At 41.6% G+C, this 21976-nt stretch overlaps 1 protein-coding gene across 1 annotated transcript; it reads right to left on the bottom strand.

Moving 5' to 3' along the window:
* Window positions 1-4292: 4292 nt before the first annotated feature.
* Window positions 4293-9526, bottom strand: LOC139374290 (transmembrane protein 39B). The gene is made up of 9 exons (XM_071115324.1): window positions 9343-9526; window positions 8295-8512; window positions 7568-7787; window positions 6818-6901; window positions 6409-6563; window positions 5751-6084; window positions 5123-5310; window positions 4801-4921; window positions 4293-4673 (listed from the first exon to the last, which is right to left on the bottom strand). The coding sequence occupies exons 2-9, from the start codon at window positions 8423-8425 to the stop codon at window positions 4440-4442; spliced, it is 1467 nt and encodes a 488-aa protein (XP_070971425.1). The 5' UTR covers window positions 8426-8512; window positions 9343-9526; the 3' UTR covers window positions 4293-4439.
* Window positions 9527-21976: the final 12450 nt, after the last annotated feature.

The raw sequence follows: 21976 nt of genomic DNA on the forward strand, positions 1-21976 counted from the left end.
AAGGGCTATATAAATAAATTTGATTTGATTTGATTATCTTGGCTGTGTGCTTAGGGTCGTTGTCCTGTTGGAAAGTGAACCTTCACCCCAGTCTGAAGTCCTGAGCGCTCTGGAGCAGATTTTCATCAAGGATATCTCTGTACTTGCTCCGTTCATCTTTCCCTCGATACTGACTAGTCTCCCAGTCCCTGCCACTGAAAAGTCTCCACAGCATGATGCTGCCATCGCCATGCTTCACTGTATGGATGGTGTCAGATTTCAGCCAGACGTGATGCTTGGCATTCAGGCCAAAGAGTTCAATCTTGGTTTCATCAGACCAGATAATATTGTTTATCATGGTCTGAGAGTCCTTTAGGTGTCTATGGCAAACTCCAAGCGGGCTGTCTGGTGCCTTTCACTGAGAAGTGGCTTCCGCTAACCACTCTACCATAGAGACCTGATTGGTGGAGTGCTGGAGAGATCGTCAGAGTGACCATCAGGTTCTTGGTGACCTCCCTGACCAATTCCCTTCTACCCCGATTGCTCAGTTTGGCCGGGCAGCCAACTCTAGGAAGAATCTTGGTGGTTCCAACCTTCTTACATGGATGGTGTCAGATTTCAGCCAGACGTGATGCTTGGCATTCAGGCCAAAGAGTTCAATCTTGGTTTCATCAGACCAGATAATATTGTTTATCATGGTCTGAGAGTCCTTTAGGTGTCTATGGCAAACTACAAGCGGGCTGTCTGGTGCCTTTCACTGAGAAGTGGCTTCCGCTGGCCACTCTACCATAGAGACCTGATTGGTGGAGTGCTGGAGAGATCGTCAGAGTGACCATCAGGTTCTTGGTGACCTCCCTGACCAATTCCCTTCTACCCCGATTGCTCAGTTTGGCCGGGCAGCCAACTCTAGGAAGAATCTTGGTGGTTCCAACCTTCTTACATTTTAAAATGAATGAGGCCACTGTGTTCTTGGGGACCTTCAATGCTGAATACTTATGTAAACAAGCTATTTCTGTTTTGTTTTTTTAATACATTGGCTAACATTTCTAAAAACCTGTTTTCACTTTGTCATTATGGGGTATTGTGTGTTGATTGAATTTAATACATTTTAGAATATGGCTGTAACAACATGATGTGGGAAAAATCAAGGGGTCTGAATAGTTTATATTACCTGTAAGTGATGTGTGACATCTTGTAGGCCTACAAGGCCTAGGTTCTTTATAATTTCAAGAAATCAAATAGATATAGATCGATCCCACGAACACATTGCTTTACATTTATTAAAAGGGCTAACACTTTCTGACAGATGGCTGCGTGGGTAAGCGGAGTCAGAGATAATGACAGTGGATTGGATCAGACATCAAAGTGGATGTCCAATTACTTGACGGGTTTATTCTAGGATGTTGATTCGCACCGTTCTTCGTTTTATTATAGTCTACTCTAGCCCAGATACTAGACACTATTATATTTGTTTTTTTGTATTACAATGGTTAATTCATTTTATCTTTCATACACTAGTTATTACGGATACAGAATGGACTATATAGCCATCCTCCAACTGAACTTGAATCAGTGGACTACTATGTTCCAAAGATGGCCACTAACCACACTGTCAACTTGTTCACCACCACGCTGTAAAATACATTAACTCACTCGCAATATTGTAAACTAGAAGTAAGAAAAATAAGTGCATAATATAAATAAATATAAATCTCAATGGCGCATTTGCAGTAAACCATGTCAATGACATGAACAAATTAATGCGTCTATCGGAAGACAATGGATCACTTACCGAATGTATAGCGCACAAAATAATCGGTTGAATGAACGCCTAGTCAGTTTTCACAATAAAATGTTTCTCATTGAGGTTGTCTAATTGGGAAAAAACGACAGTAGACTAGTGTACAAGAGCCCCATAGAACACCTTAAATATACTGAACACAAATATAAACGCAACATTCAACAATTTCAACGACTTTACTGACTTACAGTTCATACACATTTCTGCTGTCCGGGTGGTCAGTCACAGAGGTGAAGAGGTCGAATGTGGAGGTCCTGGGCTGGCGTGGTTACACAAGGTTTGCGGTTGTGTGGCTGGTTGGACATACTGTCAAATTCTCTAAAATGACATTGGAGATGGCTTATGGTAGAGAAATTAACATTACATTTTCTGGCAACAACTCTGGTGGACAATTCTTCAGTCAGCATGCCAATTGCACACTCCCTCAAAACTGAGACAACTGTTGCATTGTGTTGTGACAAAACTGCACATTTTAGAGTTGATTTTTATTGTCCCCAGCACAAGGTGCACCTGTGTAATGATCATGCTGTTTAATCAGCTTCTTGATATGCCACACCTGTCAGGTGGAAGGATTGTCTTTGCAAAGGAGAAAAGCTCACTAACAGGGATGTAAACCAATTTGAGCACACAATTTGAGAAAAACAAGCAATGTATGGAACATTTCTGGGATCTTTTATTTCAGCTCATGAAACATCGGACCAACACGTTACATGTTGCGATTATATTTTTGTTCAGTATAGAATCCCAAGCGGGGTACTTGGAGCGCACTGAGACATCTTTATCTTGCATTTAAAGTTGCAATATGTAACTTTTTGGGCGACCCGACCAATTCACATAGAAAGTTAATTTATAGATCTGCCATTCTCATTGAATGCAAGACTAAGAAGCGGTAGAACTGTTCTATTTGTGCTATTTCTATGCTTCCCGTTCATAAGTTTAGTTTACTTTCCGTTTTGTACACCAGCTTCAAACAGCTGATAATACAATATTTTGGGTTATTAAAAAATATATTTCACAGCTGTCTAGATGGTACCGTTAAAAGGCGAAATATACAGAAATCACTCTACCATTTCCTGGTTGCTAAAATTCTCATAGTTCGCCTAATATCAGGTTATGTGACAAAACAAGCAACAAGTGTAGAGAATCATTGTACCATTTAAACCATGGTGAAATATATGTTCAATAACCAAACATTTTGTATTTTCAGTTGTTTGAAGCTGGCATACAAAACTGAAAGTAACAGACGGGAAGCATAGAAATAGTACACATAGAATAGATCTACCACTTCTTAGACTTGATGATAATATATCTATAATACACATTTTTATGTGAATTTGGGGGGGTCACCCAAAAAGGTACATATTGCAGCTTTTAAAGGGCCAGATACTACATTTTCCCCAATTGGAATGGGATCCAATGAGCGGGAACATTCACTATAATTGAGGGGATTCTGATTGTTTTGATCCAGGTGCCCAGGTAGGCGTGTTTTGCAACGGTTGAAAGTTGATTACATTTGGAACCAGGCTGCCTCCCGGCATGAGCCAGATGCCCCTTTCAAAGCCCATGGTGAAGTTGTCTCAAAACAAAAGTGATGTAATTAAGCACATGGACTAATGAGTAGGATTCTGTGTTTTCACATGCAAAACTGATTGCTTTTGATAAAAACGCTTTATCTGGCTTCCTAATTAAAACTAATTTGAAAATGTAAAAACATTAATTTTATGGAAAAGAGATATTGAATGTTTCTGGACAATGTAACATAATGCCTTGTTGACATGGCCGGCAACGAATATTACTGTTCGGTTTGAAAAGGGTGCTTCTCCCTCACCACTTTTGCCCATTCATGTCGTGGGCCATAGACTGGTGCCCTGCGGCTCAGCATAATCAAATCCACCCATTGTCATATTATTCTAAGGGTCTCACAAGTCTGAGTGGTCAAGCCCTGGATGGAGTGCAAGCCAGGTAATTGAGGTCCCATGGGATGGTTGTTGGAAGATGCTCAAGTGCATTCAATGTGGCTCAGTCAGGTAGACCTGCTTGCCAAGAAAAAGGGGTGAATTGAAGATTATTTTGCAAGATACCCTTGGGAAAATACCAAAACTCTTTTGAGAAACATTTCACCAGCCTGTAGTAGAGAGTTGAGGCCCCTGAAGAAATTGTAAAATGTTTGAATTGTTCGCTTAAGTTATTAGCAGCTTCAGGGAGCCCTGTCTTCTGTGAATAGGCAAAAACTAATTTTAAAGAAAAAAAAGAAACACAGCCTAGCTATATATACTATATATAGGGGCCCTGGGGCCACACTTTCTTTATCAATTGTTCACTCTTTGAATATATTGAAATGCTGCATATCTAAATTGAGAAAATAATTATATTGACATCTGTTTGTGAAAAGAAGTATAGAGTTGTAGGGAGTGGTACTGTAAAGAGCCCTCTAGTGGGAAACAGATCATGGAGACACCAGAGAGCACAGTTAACTCAAGAGTTCAACTATAAAATAATCACAGGCACAACCTTGAAAGGAATACAAAAATATGTTTATTTTTATTATGGCAGATCAGAACAAAAACAACAGTGACACAAAATGCAGTTGTAGAAAAAATACAAAGCTTTCATGCGTGTTTTTCTTGTTCCATAATAAATGATCAACAATAGCTTATCTTTAACTTATCTTCTGGTCAGATGAGCTGTTTGAGTATGAGTATGCCTTGCCTAAGACTATTCTGTCTCTGAGAAGCTTGAAGAAGGCGTAGTAGTTGCTGAAGAGAATTAAAGCCAAGGATATCGTCTGATGCCACTTTTCTGAGCATATCAACGAGTAGAGCTGGTAGAATATCATAGCACCTTCCAAGATGATGAGGATGTTCAATATTCGTAAGGGCTTGTTGAAGAAAAACTAAAGGATAAAAATAGAAGAAAAAAGGAGGCATGTTGTTATTGAACAAACAATGTCTGGAAGTGCAACCAGTCCTTTAGCTGCCTGAGGCTCAAACAAGAACCGTCTTGCAGTTGGTGTTACTTACATAGAAGCGATAGTGGGAGACGTCTGAGGGGACAGCCACATTGTAGTGCCCCATGGCCTTGTAAACATTCTTATTGTGTTTGACCAGGACACCCTGGGGCCACATGTACTCTTCCGTCCATCTGTAGAAGAGAAAGGGTTCAAATACCAGATTAATGATTTATATTCAGTTGTCATAGCATTGTAATAACTGTAGTAATATACAACAATTACTAACATGTTATTACTAGAGTAATTAGTGTTATAATCCCTCCCAAAACACTGAGGAACACCTATCATTAGTGCTCCTCGGGCCGTGATGCCACCTCACTAGTGGTACTTACATGTGCTGCAGGACGTTGGAGCAGAGAGAAGGGTCTACTTTGTGCCAGCAGCCCAGGTGGGCTGCGGCCTTGTGGAGCAGGTCACAGTAGCGTGGGGGCAGCAGGTGTCTCATGAGGATGACTGAGGTACTGACAGACACCAGGATGAAGAGCTCACAGGACCAGCGTTTGTCCACGTACTGTGTGCTCTTCAGAGGACCAGCACACAACCAGAATCCGAAGACAGAAAAACACAGCACCTCAGACATACATTACATTATTATTTGTTTAACCTTTATTAACCTAGGAAAGTCAGTTAAGAACAAATTCTTATTTACAATGACGACCCACCCCAGCCAAACCCTCCCCTAACCCGGACGACGCTGAGCCAATTGTGCGCCGCCCATTACAACGGCAGGCATTAAGAAATGCAAGTATTCCATCTAATGATGTTGACATAACTCGTTGGCAATATATAACAATGCTGCCCTATGGTGCAAAACAAACAGCTCTGACGACAGACCATAATTTCTCAAATCTCAGTCAGCGCAACACACAACTTCATAGGGAATTGGACTAGCACATCCTGCAACATACATAACATGAGGCTTCTCAGTTATAACAGTGGAAGTCAGTTATAGGTACTCACCTTAACAAACCATACAGGTACGAAGGCCACATAGTAGGCACTGAGCATGGAGCTGACCAGCACCTCCTTCATCCTCCAGTTGAAGTCCATCTTCAGGTACTCCACCTCCTTGCGGATGAGGTCTGGGGAGAGGCAGCAGGCGTGTGTGGGCATGGCCTGGACCCCGTACAGCTGGCTGGTGTGCTGCTTCCACGTCTCCTTCAGCACCGTCAGGTAGTCCCGCCCGCGCCCCACACTGCCCACCTCCTTCGACCCGATGCTGGTGATGGGTGAGAGCGGCCCCACCCGGCGGAAGTCGCAGTTCAACCGGAAAAAGGGAATGTACATACCGAACCTATGGAAACAGGGGATTTCAGAATTTTCAGGTCCCAATCTATTCCAAACTGACAGGGGTATATAATAGTCTATTCAGATCATAGGAATCTAATCTGGAGTTAGTCGGTACTGTGATGACTAACTTTGAACTGTATAGGGAACATGACATACTGTGGCTCTGAAACATTGTGGAGCTTGACAAATGCTCTGAGCTCTAGTGAAGGTTGATACTAGTGATGTGGTTGTTTGGCAAGTAGTACGCTATGTATGACTCTCTCTGTGTCATTGTGAAGTCTGGCTTGAATGGTTGTGATACTGAGGTCTGACGGCTGACCATACTCACGGGTAACAGAGAAAAAGCAGGCTGAGGACAGAGTAGGTCCTGAATAGGTATATGAGGGAGCGACACAGACTCCAGCCTGTCAGTGTGAGCACAGCGAACCGTGCCATCACTAGGAAGATGGAGTGAGGGAACGAGAGCTTCCCACTCTGGGATGCCTGAAGAGGCAGAGAGAGAGAGGCAGAGTCAGACAGACATGATGTTTGTTATGCCAATAAGGTACTATTCACCCGAGAGACAGAAACAGACCTGAGCGGTTTGAGAAAAACAGAAAGAGATAGAGGTGCCGGAAAAAATCCTACATTGACAAATATCACACAATAACACTTGCATTATTAAAGAGATGCACATTGGTGGAATTGTTTACAACAAATCTATAATATCAAACTTGCCAAGCGGTGTGAATTCCTACCTCTTTTACAATCGCTGCAATCAGCCTGCGAGCCAGTATGATGACTGTGAACACCAGCATGTTATAGTCGATGAGGTGGAAGTTCTGCATTAGACAAAACAAAATATTTTATAATGATGTTGTATTACTTACTGGAAATGAAGTTAGCATGCCATGAGAAGTGAAATCATTTATAACAGTATAGTGACAACATTTGGAAAGGAATCCCTTTTCAGATGTAATTTGTAAGATGTCGAAGTACAAAGAATGGAGACGGCAAATATGCACACCTGGACCTTCTCCTAAACGGGACATTTATAAAATCTGCAGGAACATTATCAAACCTGATACTATCTCCATTATGTTTTTATTTAACTAGGCACGTCAGTTAAGAACAAATTCTTATTTACAATGACTGTCTTACTCGGCCAAACCCTAACCCGGAAGACGCTGGGCCAATTGTGCGCCACCCTATAGGACTCCCAATCACAGCCGGTTGTGATACAGTCTGGAATCGAACCAGGATCTGTAGTGACGCCTCTAGCACTGAGATGTAGTGCCTTAGACCGCTGCGCCACTCTGGAGACCAATGTGGTCAAATACAATCAAACCCTCACACAATGGCAATGAAGTCACCACACAACCAAACAAACAAACTCACACAAAATCCAATAACCTCCCGAAGTGAGCCACAAACAAACCCTAACAGACAGACAGCAACACAGTCAGATAACATCATCAGTCAGTGACAGTCTGAGTGGGGGGACTCACCAGTGAGGTGTGTGAGGGGGGGTGTGAGGGGGGGTACCACCAGACAGTCTTGTAGATGTTGACATAGTGCACAAAAAGGGCGATGAGGTGGCAGAAGAACAAGTGCAGCTCAAACAGCACATTCCTGTCCATGGATAACTCTGGGATCTTACAGTGCTTCAGAGGAACCACCGTATGGGCTGCCAAGGGGGGGCTAGAGATGCCCGTTCCTGAGCCGTTCCTAGAACACACACATGATCAGGGGCTTACAGAAATACTTTGTGTTACTACATGTTCATATCTAAAGACTTAATAGCCTTTAGCTATTATCACCCTCCATAACAACATGACTGTGGTATAGGCCTACACACTGGGGCAGTAGGTAGCCTGGCAGGTAGGAGCATTGGGCCAGTAACCGAAAGGTTGCTGGATCGAATTCCTGAGCTGACAAGGTAAAAATCTGTCGTTCTGCCCCAGAGCAGGGCAGTTAACCCACGGTTCCCCAGGTGCCGAAAACGTGGATGCCGATTAAGGCAGCCCTCCACATCAATCTGATTCAGTGGGGTTGGGTTAAACGCGGAAAACACATTTTAGTTAAATGCAATCAGTTGTACAACTAGGTATCCCCCTTATCCTTTCCTTATGCAACATAAACAAATCACTCTCACAACAACATATCATTACAACCACATATCACAGTGCTCTACACAGAACCCAGACACCCCATACTATGCCCTTGTCCTCTCACCTTGTCCGAGACCGCACCCCTGTGACTGGGGAGCTGGTAGAGTGGTTACCATTGCCGACCGAGCCTGGCTCACTGCTCAGTGGAGACCTGCAGTAAGCAGTGCGGTTCGCCCCTCTTCGTCCGCCTGCCATCGCAGAGACTCCCAACGTTTCTTTGTCTTGTGAGTTTAAGTTTGTCTGAGCGCTCCTCTTTCTCTGATCACAGTGAAGGAAACCACCCTGATGATTTGAAAAGTTGGTTTATTTTCTTAGTTCTATAGGCACCACTGCTCAAAAGTTATGCTAAGTCAGCTAAATGTATGATATACTGCAAACTGGTGATGACATGAACAGTAGTCAATCCAGATTGGGGCTTTACATTTCAATCATAAAAGGTTATTATGCATTTATAATGCTCAAATAACAGATCATGTTTATATATGACACTATTAAGCAAAACATGTACAGTGACAGATCATGAATGAATGTCAGTGACAGAAACAATATCTCCATTTGAAATGTAGATTAGCAATTTATTCATTCCAACCTGACCTGATAATAACGTGGCCTGAGTACAATGTGACCAAAACACTACACAAATCTTGAAATATCTGCTAACCCATGCATCTCCTATAAGACAAGCTACAGCTAGTTAAACAAATATTTTTGTAGTTGGTAGCTATTGCGATGCATGTTTTGGGTTTTGTATGTAAACAGCTAGTTGATTCCATGTGCTCCTTCCCAATGCAGCTAACTAACTAGTTAAACAAGTTTGCTGAATTGTATTGGCATCAACTAACTAAACACAATTTACTGAGGAAAGACCAACACCTTTTGCGGAAGCTGACATACAAAACAGATAGTTGCATCATTATGAAGTGACAGGTCATAAATATATTTAAAAATGTAATGCATTTTATCGTTGCGTGTACCCGATAAAACGTGTATTTTCCGCCAAGACGGCAAATGCATGCTCGACGAAATACAAAAGACTGCGGCCTAACGTAACCACATAAACAGGCTAGCTGGTAGCTAGCTAGCAACCCAAATCATACAACATTTAGGCTTACCGGAGTTTGGACAGCGATTTTATCTTAGATGCGGTTGCAATATATGAAGTAGCAAGTTACACAACACAGATTTTCTGAGCCTTTGTTGAAAAAAATGCGCGTTTTCCATTATAATAAACGAGGTTGATCATTGTGTTGACGTGATACTACCGCTGTGTGATAGAGATGGGACGCGGACGTGATTGAGGACATCACGAGGGAGGGGAGTGTTTCTTTACTTTAAAGAGATCATGTAATACCAAAGATTTGTATAGCTCATTGTTCTATCGGTGATAATTCTGCATTTACGTAATACATCCTGATAATTTACATCTGGAGATGCAGGAGTTAACAATTTTACCACAATGCTATGATATAAAAGCTTTTATATTTTAATCAAAATATGTTTTATATAACTATAGAACTTATTGTGTTTTTGCAAGTGGTACCAGAGTAAATTAATTGAATCCATACATTTTACAGTGCAGTATGAACACTGCTTTGCTTTCATGATTAGATCAACATAATATGTAGTCTATATTGTTCAATGCATGAATTCGTACTTTTGCAAAGACCTTACTGTAAATCCCATTCTCATCAATCTAAAAATTCTTCATTGCGTTCCTGCATCCCCTTTCATTTATTTATGGTAGGACAGGACAGGTGAATGCAATGGGGTGGATGGCTCCTTGAAATTTGTTTTCGCCTGTCAAACTCTTTGACATCTATCAATATGATTGGACAAGAACCCACTATGTGAAAAGCTATGTTATTGTAATTATTTTCTTACCACTAGATGTCAGCATTTAGTTAGCTGTGTTCTAGGAAAAAGTTATATATAGGAACATGTCTGAAAAACGGGAATTTCTTTGGTAATGGGAAAGGCATCATTTTTAAAATTTGAATTATGTATTTTATGAATCTCCAGATACATATGCTTTTGATCCAAAGCATAATAAACTAATCCTCAAATGTAATCTTGAAAGATCTAACCTAATCAGCAGCATGTCCCTAGAGCCATTTGTACTTTTACTGAACCCTTCCACTTCTACCTCACATTTTAGGTTGTCAAATTGATTAACTTAAATAATCAGCATTTTACCATGCATGTGCAATTATTTGCAGGTAATAAGTATGGTAATGAGTTAACTGCCTGCAGTTTTCTAATAGGGCACATATTGGTGAGAAAAAAGGTATGTGTCATCACTGTGGAAAAAGCAGCATATTGTTTCTGACAATGAGCCTCAGAAGATCAAATGGCTGATAATGCCTTCATCCATTCTGAGACAGATATCGTGCATGCTTGCAGTTTTTTTGATGGCTGATCATGTCACAGGGGGAAAGGGTACAAGGTGTGAGAAATGATAAGAACCTTTGAGAGATATAGCATTATTGTTGATATGCATTTGGAGGCAGGTTGGGCTCAGAGGAAAATATATGTACATATTTTCATTCCTTTCAAAGGTCACAGATGATTCCCCACTATATTTATTCAAAAATGATCTATTATATTTACAAGATAGTCGCGTGAGTCGTTTTTCTGAAAGTTTCCAGAATACCACATGCATTCATTTATGTCAGTACATTTGTAACAGACTACACATTACGAAACTTGTATTAGATAAAAAAAACATTAAGTAATTCGGGACTCTCACAAACCATACATCTCACGGGGACAGAATTTGGGCAGAGTAAATCCTCTCACTTCCTCTCTGATTTATTTCCATCCAGCTGAAGTGCCCTCCAGTTGAGGAAGTTTTCCATTAGTTACCACAGCCACAAAGAAAAATGTGCTTTTTGGTCTTAATTTAAGGTGAGGGTTAGCAGTGTGGTTAAGGTTAGGTTCAAAATCACATTTTAAGAAGATGCATTGTAGAAATAGACGGGGTTTATGATTTTGTGGCTGTGGTAACTAGTGACGACTGTTCAGGCATCTGAGGAACTGCTTAGCCCCAGACAACAGGAGCTTTATAAAACGTTTTTTATTAAACCTTTATTTAACAAGGAAAGTCAGTTAAAAAAAAGTCTTATTTACAATGACGGCCTACCGAAAGGCAAAAGGCCTCCTGCGGGACGGGGGCTGGGATTAAAAATACACATCATGACAAGAGAGACACCACAACACTACATAAAGAGAGACCTAAGACAACAATATAACATGGCAGCAACACTTGACGACACAGCATGGTAGCAACACAACATGACAACAACATGGTAACAACACAACATAGCAGCAGCAAAACATGGTAGAAACACAAAACATGGTACAAACATTATTGGGCACAGACAACAGCACAAAAGGTAGAGAGAACAATGCATCACGTGAAGCAGCCACAACTGTCAGTAAGAGTGTCCATGATTGAATCTTTGAATGAAAAGATGGAGATAAAACTGTCTAGTTTGAGTGTTTTTTGCAGCTCGTTCCAGTCTGCTGCAGCAAACTGAAAAGAGGAGCGACCCAGGGATGTGTGTGCTTTGGGGACCTATGTGACTGGGTGTTGTATGTGGAGGATGAGGGCTGCAGTAGGTATCTCAGATAAGGTGGAGTGAGGCCTAAGAGGGTTTTATAAATAAGCATCAACCAGTGGTTCTTGCGACGAGTATATAGAGATGACCAGTTTACAGAGGAGTATAGAGTGCAGTGATATGTCCTATATGAAGTATTGGTGACAAATCTGATGGCTGAATGGTAATGAACATTTAGCCGCTCGAGAGCACTGTTACTTGCCGATCTATAAATTACGTCTCCGTAATCTAGCATGGCTAGGATGGTGATCTGAATCAGGGTTAGTTTGGCAGCTGGGGGGAAAAAGGAGCGATTACTATAGAGGAAACCAAGCATAGATTTAACCTTAGGCTGCAGCTTTGATACGTGCTGAGAGAAGGACAGTGTACCATCTAGCCATACTCCCAAGTACTTGTATGAGGTAACTAACATATTTCCTCCAACATTATAATGAAAAGGTGCCTCTCGGTTCCAAAACACATGTTTTCTGGAGACTTGTGGGAGGAGTACTGATGAGGTCGCTCACTGTATGCGCTTTCGGTAGAGTGACACTGTTCAGACTGAGGAGAAATCTGCACACAAATTATACATCCCAGACCACCTCCTGAAGTGGTCAGCCAGATCTGAACACAATCAGACCATAAAGTGATCTTTGTATTCTGATAGGGAGTCTCACTTACATGCGACTTCTACTATGTACAAAAGGCTGTGAAGTATTTGTAGTTAATCATATCAGTAATGTTAGCTTATCATATCAGAGCTGTAGCTCCACCCACCGGTCAAGTGGAGCAGAACATGCTGGGCGATCTCAAACTCAAGAGAAGAAGATCAAGAGGAGTCAAGTGAGAGAAAGTTCCAGCCATCCTTGTTTTTATATCAGTTAGCGTTCATTGTGTTAGCCAAGGCCAGTGTGCGTCCTTGTTGATATGTAAATACATATTTAATATCTTTCAGGTGTTTATGTCTGAAGATGCACTCTGCGACAATAATTACATATTTATGATAATACTACTTAGTAGTTTCTACTGCGAGCTAGCTATTGTAACTTGGCCAGCTCTGTTTTGGTTGTCATATAATTTCGTACATTTAACCCTGTATTTGTATAGGATAATGTCCCCCAGTGCTTTGTTTATATGCCCTGTAATTGTAAAAGTAAAGTGGGGCAAAAAAGTATTTAGTCAGCCACCAATTGTGCAAGTTCTCAGACAAATTGAGAAAAAAAAATCCAGAAAATCACATTGTAGGATTTTTAATGAATTTATTTGTAAATTATGGTGGAAAATAAGTATTTGGTCAATAACAAAAGTTTATCTCAATACTTTGTTATATACCCTTTGTTGGCAATGACAGAGGTCAAACGTTTTCTGTAAGTCTTCACAAGGTTTTCACACACTGTTGGCGGTATTTTGGCCCATTCCTCCATGCAGATCTCCTCTTGAGCAGTGATGTTTTGGGGCTGTTGCTGGGCAACACGGACTTTCAACTCCCTCCAAAGATTTTCTATGGGGTTGAGATCTGGAGACTGGCTAGGCCACTCCAGGACCTTGAAATGCTTGTTACGAAGCCACTCCTTCATTGCCCGGGCGTTGTGTTTGGGATCATTGTCACGCTGAAAGACCCAGCCACGTTTCATCTTCAATGCCCTTGCTGATGGAAGGAGGTTTTCACTCAAAATCTCACGATACATGGCCCCATTCATTCTTTCCTTTACACGGATCAGTCATCCTGGTCCCTTTGCAGAAAAACAGCCCCAAAGCATGATGTTTCCACCCCCATGCTTCACAGTAGGTATGGTTCTTTGGATGCAACTCAGCATTCTTTGTCCTCCAAACACAACGAGTTGAGTTTTTACCAAAAAGTTATATTTTGGTTTCATCTGACCATATGACATTCTCCCAATCTTCTTCTGGATCATCCAAATGCTCTCTAGAAATCTTCAGACGGGCCTGGACATGTACTGGCTTAAGCAGGGGGACACGTCTGGCACTGCAGGATTTGAGTCCCTGGCGGCGTAGTGTGTTACTGATGGTAGGCTTTGTTACTTTGGTCCCAGCTCTCTGCAGGTCATTCACTAGGTCCCCCCGTGTGGTTCTGGGATTTTTGCTCACCGTTCTTGTGATCATTTTGACCCCACGGGGTGAGATCTTGCGTGGAGCCCCAGATCGAGGGAGATTATCAGTGGTCTTGTATGTCTTCCATTTCCTAATAATTGCTCCCACAGTTGATTTCTTCAAACCAAGCTGCTTACCTATTGCAGATTCAATCTTCCCAGCCTGGTGCAGGTCTACAATTTTGTTTCTGGTGTCCTTTGACAGCTCTTTGGTCTTGGCCATAGTGGAGTTTGGAGTGTGACTGTTTGAGGTTGTGGACAGGTGTCTTTTATACTGATAACAAGTTCAAACAGGTGCCATTAATACAGGTAACGAGTGGAGGACAGAGGAGCCTCTTAAAGAAGAAGTTACAGGTATGTGAAAGCCAGAAATCTTACTTGTTTGTAGGTGACCAAATACTTATTTTCCACCATAATTTGCAAATAAATTCATTAAAAATCCTACAATGTGATTTTCTGGATTTTTTTTCTCATTTTGTCTGTCACAGTTGAAGTGTACCTATGATGAAAATTACAGGCTTCTCTCAGCTTTTTAAGTGGAAGAAATTGCACAATTGGTGGCTGACTAAATACTTTTTTGCCCCACTGTATATGGTACATCATTATATGAGTATTACATCAGTGGCAACCTGTCCTTCAGGGCAGGTGGGACCGAGCCACACCTGTTTTGAGACCCACATTTTTAGGTAAAAAACAACAACAGGGTTTATCTGTTTCACATGTTATTTTGGCATTAATACGTTGGCATTTATCATTGAAACGATCTGCAAAAATCACTGAAGTTGGAGACTCATATCTCCCTCACTAACTTTAAGCACCAGTTGCCAGTTGTCACTGCTCCTGTACATAGCCCATCTGTAAATAGCCCATCCAACTACCTCATCCCACATACTGTTATTTATTTTGCTCCTTTGCACCCCAGTATCTCTACTTGCACACTCATCGTCTGCACATCTATCACTCCAGTGTTTAATTGCTATATTGTAATTATTTCGCCACTAATGGCCTATTTATTTCCTTACCACCCTCATCCTACCTCATTTGCACATACTGTATATAGACTTTTTCAATTGTATTATTGACTGTATGTTTGTTTATTCCATGTGTAACTGTGTTGTTGTTTGTGTCGCACTGCTTTGTGTTATCTTGGCCAGGTCGCAGTTGTAAATGAGAACTTGTTCTCCACTAGCTTACCTGGTTAAATAAAGGTTAAATAAAAATAAAATAATAATAATAATATGTAGGTAATAAAGCCGCATACAAACGTGGTCTATTTTTTGATTTCTTGAGCAAAGCAGCTCCAAAAGGCAGGTGTTTCAGCCTAGCTCAGTGCTTTCTGTGGCGGTGGGACAGCCAGCGGAAAATACAGAGCGTAGGTGTTGGTAATGTTCTCTAGTTGCGCCATGATTAGCTCAGTGTTCTGTCACTCCTGGCGACAGTAAGTCACTGCCAAGTCTAAGGGTAGACCTCGAAAATTCAAGCCCCTTGGGTGCTGCTATAGAGTTACATTAGAAGTGCCTATCCAATAAGGCTCAAGGTCATTGGCCACAGATAAAATGATGTCATATCACTTTATATCTACAGTAGCTTTGATTGGACTGATCATGTCAAGATCATACTTTCAAAATTCAAAAGCCACTCGCACATCTGAGCTATCTTTTTTGCAGGTGCATGGTAACAGTTGAATAACATGAGAAAAAAGAAAACCGCACACTGCTCTTAATAATAAAGATCATTCAAGAACAATGATACTATCGGCCACAGGCCTTCGTCAGAGCTTTGTGAGTTTTTTTTTAAAATGAGCACCCTTATGGAGACATAACCCCACCCACATCCGTTCCACCCATCGAATGGGGTTGGAGTCGAGGGAAAACAAGTGCGACCAAATATAACAATGTGCATTTCATAAATATTCGAATAAAGTGTGTACATAAAACGCATGTAAAACCCCAATGAGTACATCGACCTACCAAATAGGTTTTCATAAAACATTGGGTACAGCGCAAGAAAAACGTGAAATGGGGGCATAATTCATGTTCACATTTACAACATAACATACATAGGCATTTCATCATTAAGGAAATAATGTCTGGAGTGTGAAAATCCCAAAACATTATCTTTTGCTCAGAGTATTTTTATATCACCTCTCCTGTCTGATATCTTAACTTTCTCTATGCCACAAAATCTAAAGGTAAAAACGTAATGTTTAACTCATTAAAATGTACTGCGACGATAATCCCGGTTGTTTCTCCTGATTGAACTTTTATGTTAACACATTCTCTGTTTGAGAGAACTAGATGTTTTATCTACATAACACAGCCCACGTGGACATTTAATCATGTAGATAACATGGGCGGTGGAGCACGTAATAATGCAATTTATTTGGAACCGTTTTCCTGTATATGGGTGGCAGAAATATTCACACTTCATCACATTGCACTGTGCGAAATCTCTGCATTTATATCTACCATTCGGAAGAGGGCGTAAAAGAGCCTGGCTGATTTTCTTTTGTGCCTGGCAGTTCGCTTCGACCAATTTATCGCGTAAATTGCGACCTCTCCTATATACACGTGGTGGATTCTTAAATTCTGCTGGCAAAGCTGGGTCCGATGTTAAGACATGCCAGTGTTTCTTGACAGCATCACTTTTCGCGAGTTCGAAGTATATGTGGTGGCGAACATTACAGTGTTCTTTAGCTCTAATGGGTCTTTTTTAGCAGTTCATCTCGTGTTTTCCCCAATGCCAAATTATGAGCTTCATCCACACATTGTGGAGAATAGTCTCTATTGCGTATCTCCGTTGCTTTTCTAGATAGTCCTCTGTGGAGTGGCATATACGACTCACTGAAAACTGGCTCCTTCAAAGTCCTCAATGTATCGATACCACTTCAGGATTTTATTAAAAAATAGATTTTCGCTTTCATTGTTAACGAAACGTTGTTAAAAAAGACCCACATAAAGGTCAGCATAGCTCGGAGCGAATCATCATCACACCTTAAATAGTTATACGTCAAATCATATTCAGCCAGCTCTAGTATAACATTTGTTGGTGGGTATTCGTTAGTATCTCTGTCTCTCAAATAGCGAGCTAGGGATGCCAACCCCCGTATGGGGAATGCTGGTATATAGACTCTCGACATCTAATGTGACCAAATTGCAGTCTCCTGTTAATCCCGTTATATTTGAGATCTTGTTTATGAAGTTTATAGAGTCTCTCACATATGATGATAATTCTTGCCCATGAGATTTAATAAAGGAGTCTACGAAGGTCGACAATGGCTCTAGCACTGGGCCTATTCCTGCAACCACTGGTCTGTCTGGATAATTTCCTTGTCTTTTAGGTTTGTGTAATTTCGTCAGAATGTACAGGCATGGATTTATGGGACATTTGCAGCAAATGTATTCATATTCAGGTTTTGAGATAAGGTTATTTAATAGGGTTTGCTCCAGATTAGAGCATATATCCATTTGGAACACCTGTGTGGGATCAAAACTCAATTTTCTATAGAAACGTTCATTACTGAGTTGTCTCTCAATCTCTTCTTTGTATTTTTCATAGTCTAAAACGACCACAGCACCCCCCTTATCTGCAGGTTTGATAACCAAAGCTGACTCTTTCATTAGTTCATTAAGTGGCTGTTCTTCTGTCCTAGTGGGGTTCTTCTGAATGTGGTTTGTTTTTCTCCTACATGGCTTCTTGTTCGACTAACCTAATCGAAGAGTTGTTAACTATAAAGCAGAATTAGCTTTTGGGCTTAAAATGGGTACCAGTTCTTTGTTGGGTTTCTAGGCCTGAAACAATGTTTTGAGAAAACGTGTGCTTAAGTTTAATCTTGTGAAAGAATTTAAACAGACCTACTTTCATAGCAAATGGTTTGGGCGTCAGTGATCTCTTTTTTTTTTTTTTTATTTCATTACCGCGTCCTGCTGTAGCTTTCAAAGTCTTACGCTTCGAACACACCGATTGTGTTCTGCGTTTTGTTACACAAGGAGTACATTCATTTCCATGGAACGCTGCGTTTGCCTTTCATCGTTGCGTTGCAGAGGCAGTTGCTGGACGTTCTGTGTGGTGCATATGGTGAATTTATCGAATGTACGCATCAAATTGTATCGTAGACTTGACAGAAAGTAGCAAAATGTGAATGTTGAACTTGTGTTGCACACATATCCAGTAAAAAAATGTTGGATAACATAATAAAAAAAGTTTGACTGTAGAATTTCTTTACATGTTTTATTCATTTATTTGCCAAGTATATTATTTATTCGATGACATCCACATATTCATTGTGAGAGCCTATAATATAATTTCCCTCCAAAATGCAGTTTTGGTGCGAAATGAAATAAATAGTCAAGATAGCAGAGTAGGCTCTTTCAACAATGAGACCAACGTTGAGGAAGGAGGTCTTGATCGCGCTGTTGGGCCGGGACCAGCCGGGCCGAAAGCGCAGGTCTGTGTGGTTCAAGAGATGGTTAAAGTCCCGAAAGCAGACAGGGGAGTTCCACCGTCTCATTCAAGAGCTTCGAATGTTTAGAGAGGAATTCCGAAGTTACTTTCGTCTGGACCGAAGCCAGTTTGATCACCTGCTCCAGATGGTTGGAGCCAGGATCGCCCGGATGGATACCAACTACCGGGAGTCCATCAGCCCAGTTGAACGCCTGGCGATTTGTCTCCGGTAAGCTACGTTCTAGTACATTTTTAAAGCCTTTGATACCATAATTGATTAATATTTTAAATTGTTTTTATGTGCAACCTAGAGGGCTCTCTAGTTAATAGTCTCTATTTGATCAGATGTACTTTTACAGAATGTTCATTAGGCCAATAACTTTTCCCAAAGTTGGTTTATAATCCTTTTTTAATTATGCAATGTTACCAAATTAAAAGAAAGGTGCCTTCTGCCCTGGTGAAGGTAGGCTAGTCTTCTCCAGGACCCATTGTTGGTCAAGACAGTTACAGTCATTCATTACATTCTTATTGGACTCACATACACTCTTAGAGAAAAAGGTTCCAAAATTGTCCTTCTGCTTTCCCCATAGGATAACCCTTTCTGGTTCCAGGTATAACCCTTTGGGGAAAAGGTTATACATGGAACCCATTAGGGTTCTACTTGGAACCAAAAGGGTTCTACCTGAAACCAAAAAGGGTACTACCTGGGACAACCGGAGAACCTTTAAGTAGATAGTACCATTCTTTCTAAGAGTAGAGTTGACCTGTGCTACAGTTTAATGATATAGTCATAGACTGAATTGTACTGTTTCAAGGCATTGTTAATGATGGTTACAATAGAATTAGTAGAGCATAATCAACAGTAATGAGGTAGCTATATGAGTATATATAATATGTGGGTGGAATTCAAGTTACACACAATATTGATAATTATATTTCAGATTCTTGGCAACAGGGGACTTCTACAGGACCATCAGATTCAGCTTCCGAGTTGGACGGTCCACGGTGGCAGGCATTGTGTCAAGGTGTGGGTGTAGCTGGTGCATTGGAAGTCAGGCGCAGGAGAGCAGAGATGAGTGGACAAGGCACTTTACTGAGGCAATATATGAATAGAACGCAACCGCGTCACAAAAACAAATGCCCTTAGAACAGGTGAGGCAGCACGAAGTACAAAATAACAAGGTACAAAGTACAGGCTGTCAAAAAGCATGGGTGTAAAATAGAACCCGCGCAAACCAGCCGGAAGAGTGCCAACCTGACAAACAATTACACACACAGACATGGGGGGAACAGAGGGTTAAATACACGACATGTAATGAGGGAATGAATACCAGGTGTGTGGGAAAACAAGACAAAACAAATTGAAAATGAAAGGTGGATCGGCGATGGCTAGAAGACCGGTGATGTCAACCGCAGAACGCCGTCCGAACAAGGAGAGGGACCGACTTCAGCGGAAATCGTGACACACTGTCCCCTCTGTGGCACAAACCATTTGGGACTGTCTGGTTGGTGAATACATGCCTGTCCCAAGGAGGAAGACTGGAGGGCCATTGCTGCCGAGTTCCTGGAAAGGTAGAACTTTCCCAACTGTCTTGGCTCCATTGACGGGAAACATGTAGTAATCCAGGCTCCACCATGCTCGAGTTTGCAATTCTAAATCTACAAGGGTACATATTCAGTTGTACTCCTGGCTGTAGTAATGCCATCTACTGTTTCCGTGTTGTCGATGTTGGTGCTTACGGCAAGGGAAGTGATGGCGGGTCCCTCCGGGAATCTGCATTCGGCCGGGCACTTCAGGATGGCACCCTGGAGATTCCACCGCCTGCATCACTCCCTGGGGTTGAAGACCTGGGACCCGTTCCCCACGTCTTCGTCGGCGACCAGACCTTCCCTTTTGAGACCCAACCTCATAAGGCTCTACGCTGGATGCCAGCTGCCATTGCCAAAGCCTGTAAGGATCTTTAACAAATGACTGTCCAGGACAAAGGTAGTTATTGAATGTGCCTTTGGGATTCTGGCAGCCCGGTGGAGAATGTATCGGAGAGTGCTTGGTCTCAGCCCCTCAAATGTCAATGCCTGCGTGAAGGCCATATGTGTTCTCCACAACTACCTGCGGAGGTCATTCCAGGAGCCACTCCGGATGGAGATGGGCACACCAGATGGGCACACCAAATGGTCACTCATTAGTCTTAATCGAAATTACGGATTGCCTCTTATTCGCTTGTTGTCCCCTCATGCTATAGTTTGTACATCTCAATTGTCATTAGAAACCACATTTGTTTAAGCAAGTCAGCCATATCAGCTTTTTTTTAAAGGTAGTAAATGAGACAATGAACTGTTCCGCTGCCAGACAAGGCTCCGCTGGTAACGAGGTGCAGCAGTGGTAAGATGTTGGGACAGCTTTATGTAGGCCCTAACAGTTTGTGGGCACTGTTTGTCACTGTTATAGTGCAATTAATGTATTGTTTAGTGGCTCTGCTGGCATGCATCCCACTTATTTTTTTTTTGCCCCTCCACGATTTGCATGCTAAAATCGCCACTGTTTTACATCGTATTTCACTGTTTAGAGGTTTAAGTTCATTGTGCAATTGTAGCCCTTTACTGAAGATGGTACTATTCTTTGTAGTACACGTGCTGCGGCACCCCTTTGATCTCAGTCAGTCACGTTTTATTGCGCTGTATGGTCCAGTATAGCATTGTCATCATATTCATGTTAAAGCCATGCACATTGTTTATAAGAGATGTGAATTGGAGATTGTATTCTGTCATTCACTATTGTATCTTTATATCTCTCTTTACTTGCAGACCACACACACTTACTTTGGTTGAAGGAAGATGCCAGACCACTAAGTGCCTTAGCCCATCCAGACTACATACACAGTGCCTGTGCATTTTCAATGTTATCAAACCACCTCAACTGGAATCTTACCTGTCTGTCATCTGTGACCTTACCAATACACTGGAGTGAACACAAAAACCTAATTTAAAGAATATACAGCCCGCCAAGTCATCACATAATCCCTATGTGATTACTGACTGTATTAAATAAAACGTCCAATGCCAAACAAATAATTCTGGATTCTGTCATTTATAGACAACGGTAGTTCCCAGTCAGACAATTACTATTAAAAATCTGTTCCTCAGTGCAATGTTTGGTGAATGTATGGTGTTGTTTTGTCCTCAGCCCTCTTGAATGCAGTGTACTGATTCAGTTCTAAATTACCATCAAGTCCATCCTTATCTCTTCCATCACTGCAACGGATTGTCCGGTCTGCTGAGGGTCATTGCCTGCCACCTGCCCTCCATCAAGGTTCTGCACGACTGCAGGGCAAGGAAGCATGCAGGAAAGATCACCGCCGACCCCGTTCACCTCCCCTTCCTTGGCAAACGGTTCAGGTCAATCACGACCAAAACCTACCGTCACCTGAACAGTTTCTTGTGCTATGGCCCTCACCAACCATCCTCTCCTCCATGGACTTTGCATTCTGCACTATTCATCCACAGACTCTGCAAACTAACAGTGTGGAAAGTGAATAGGGACACACTGAAAATCTTAAATTAAATAAATACAATATTTGCAGAGAGAATTTAACTAG

Source organism: Oncorhynchus clarkii, chromosome 19 (assembly GCF_045791955.1).
Source record: "Oncorhynchus clarkii lewisi isolate Uvic-CL-2024 chromosome 19, UVic_Ocla_1.0, whole genome shotgun sequence".
NCBI lineage: Eukaryota > Metazoa > Chordata > Actinopteri > Salmoniformes > Salmonidae > Oncorhynchus > Oncorhynchus clarkii.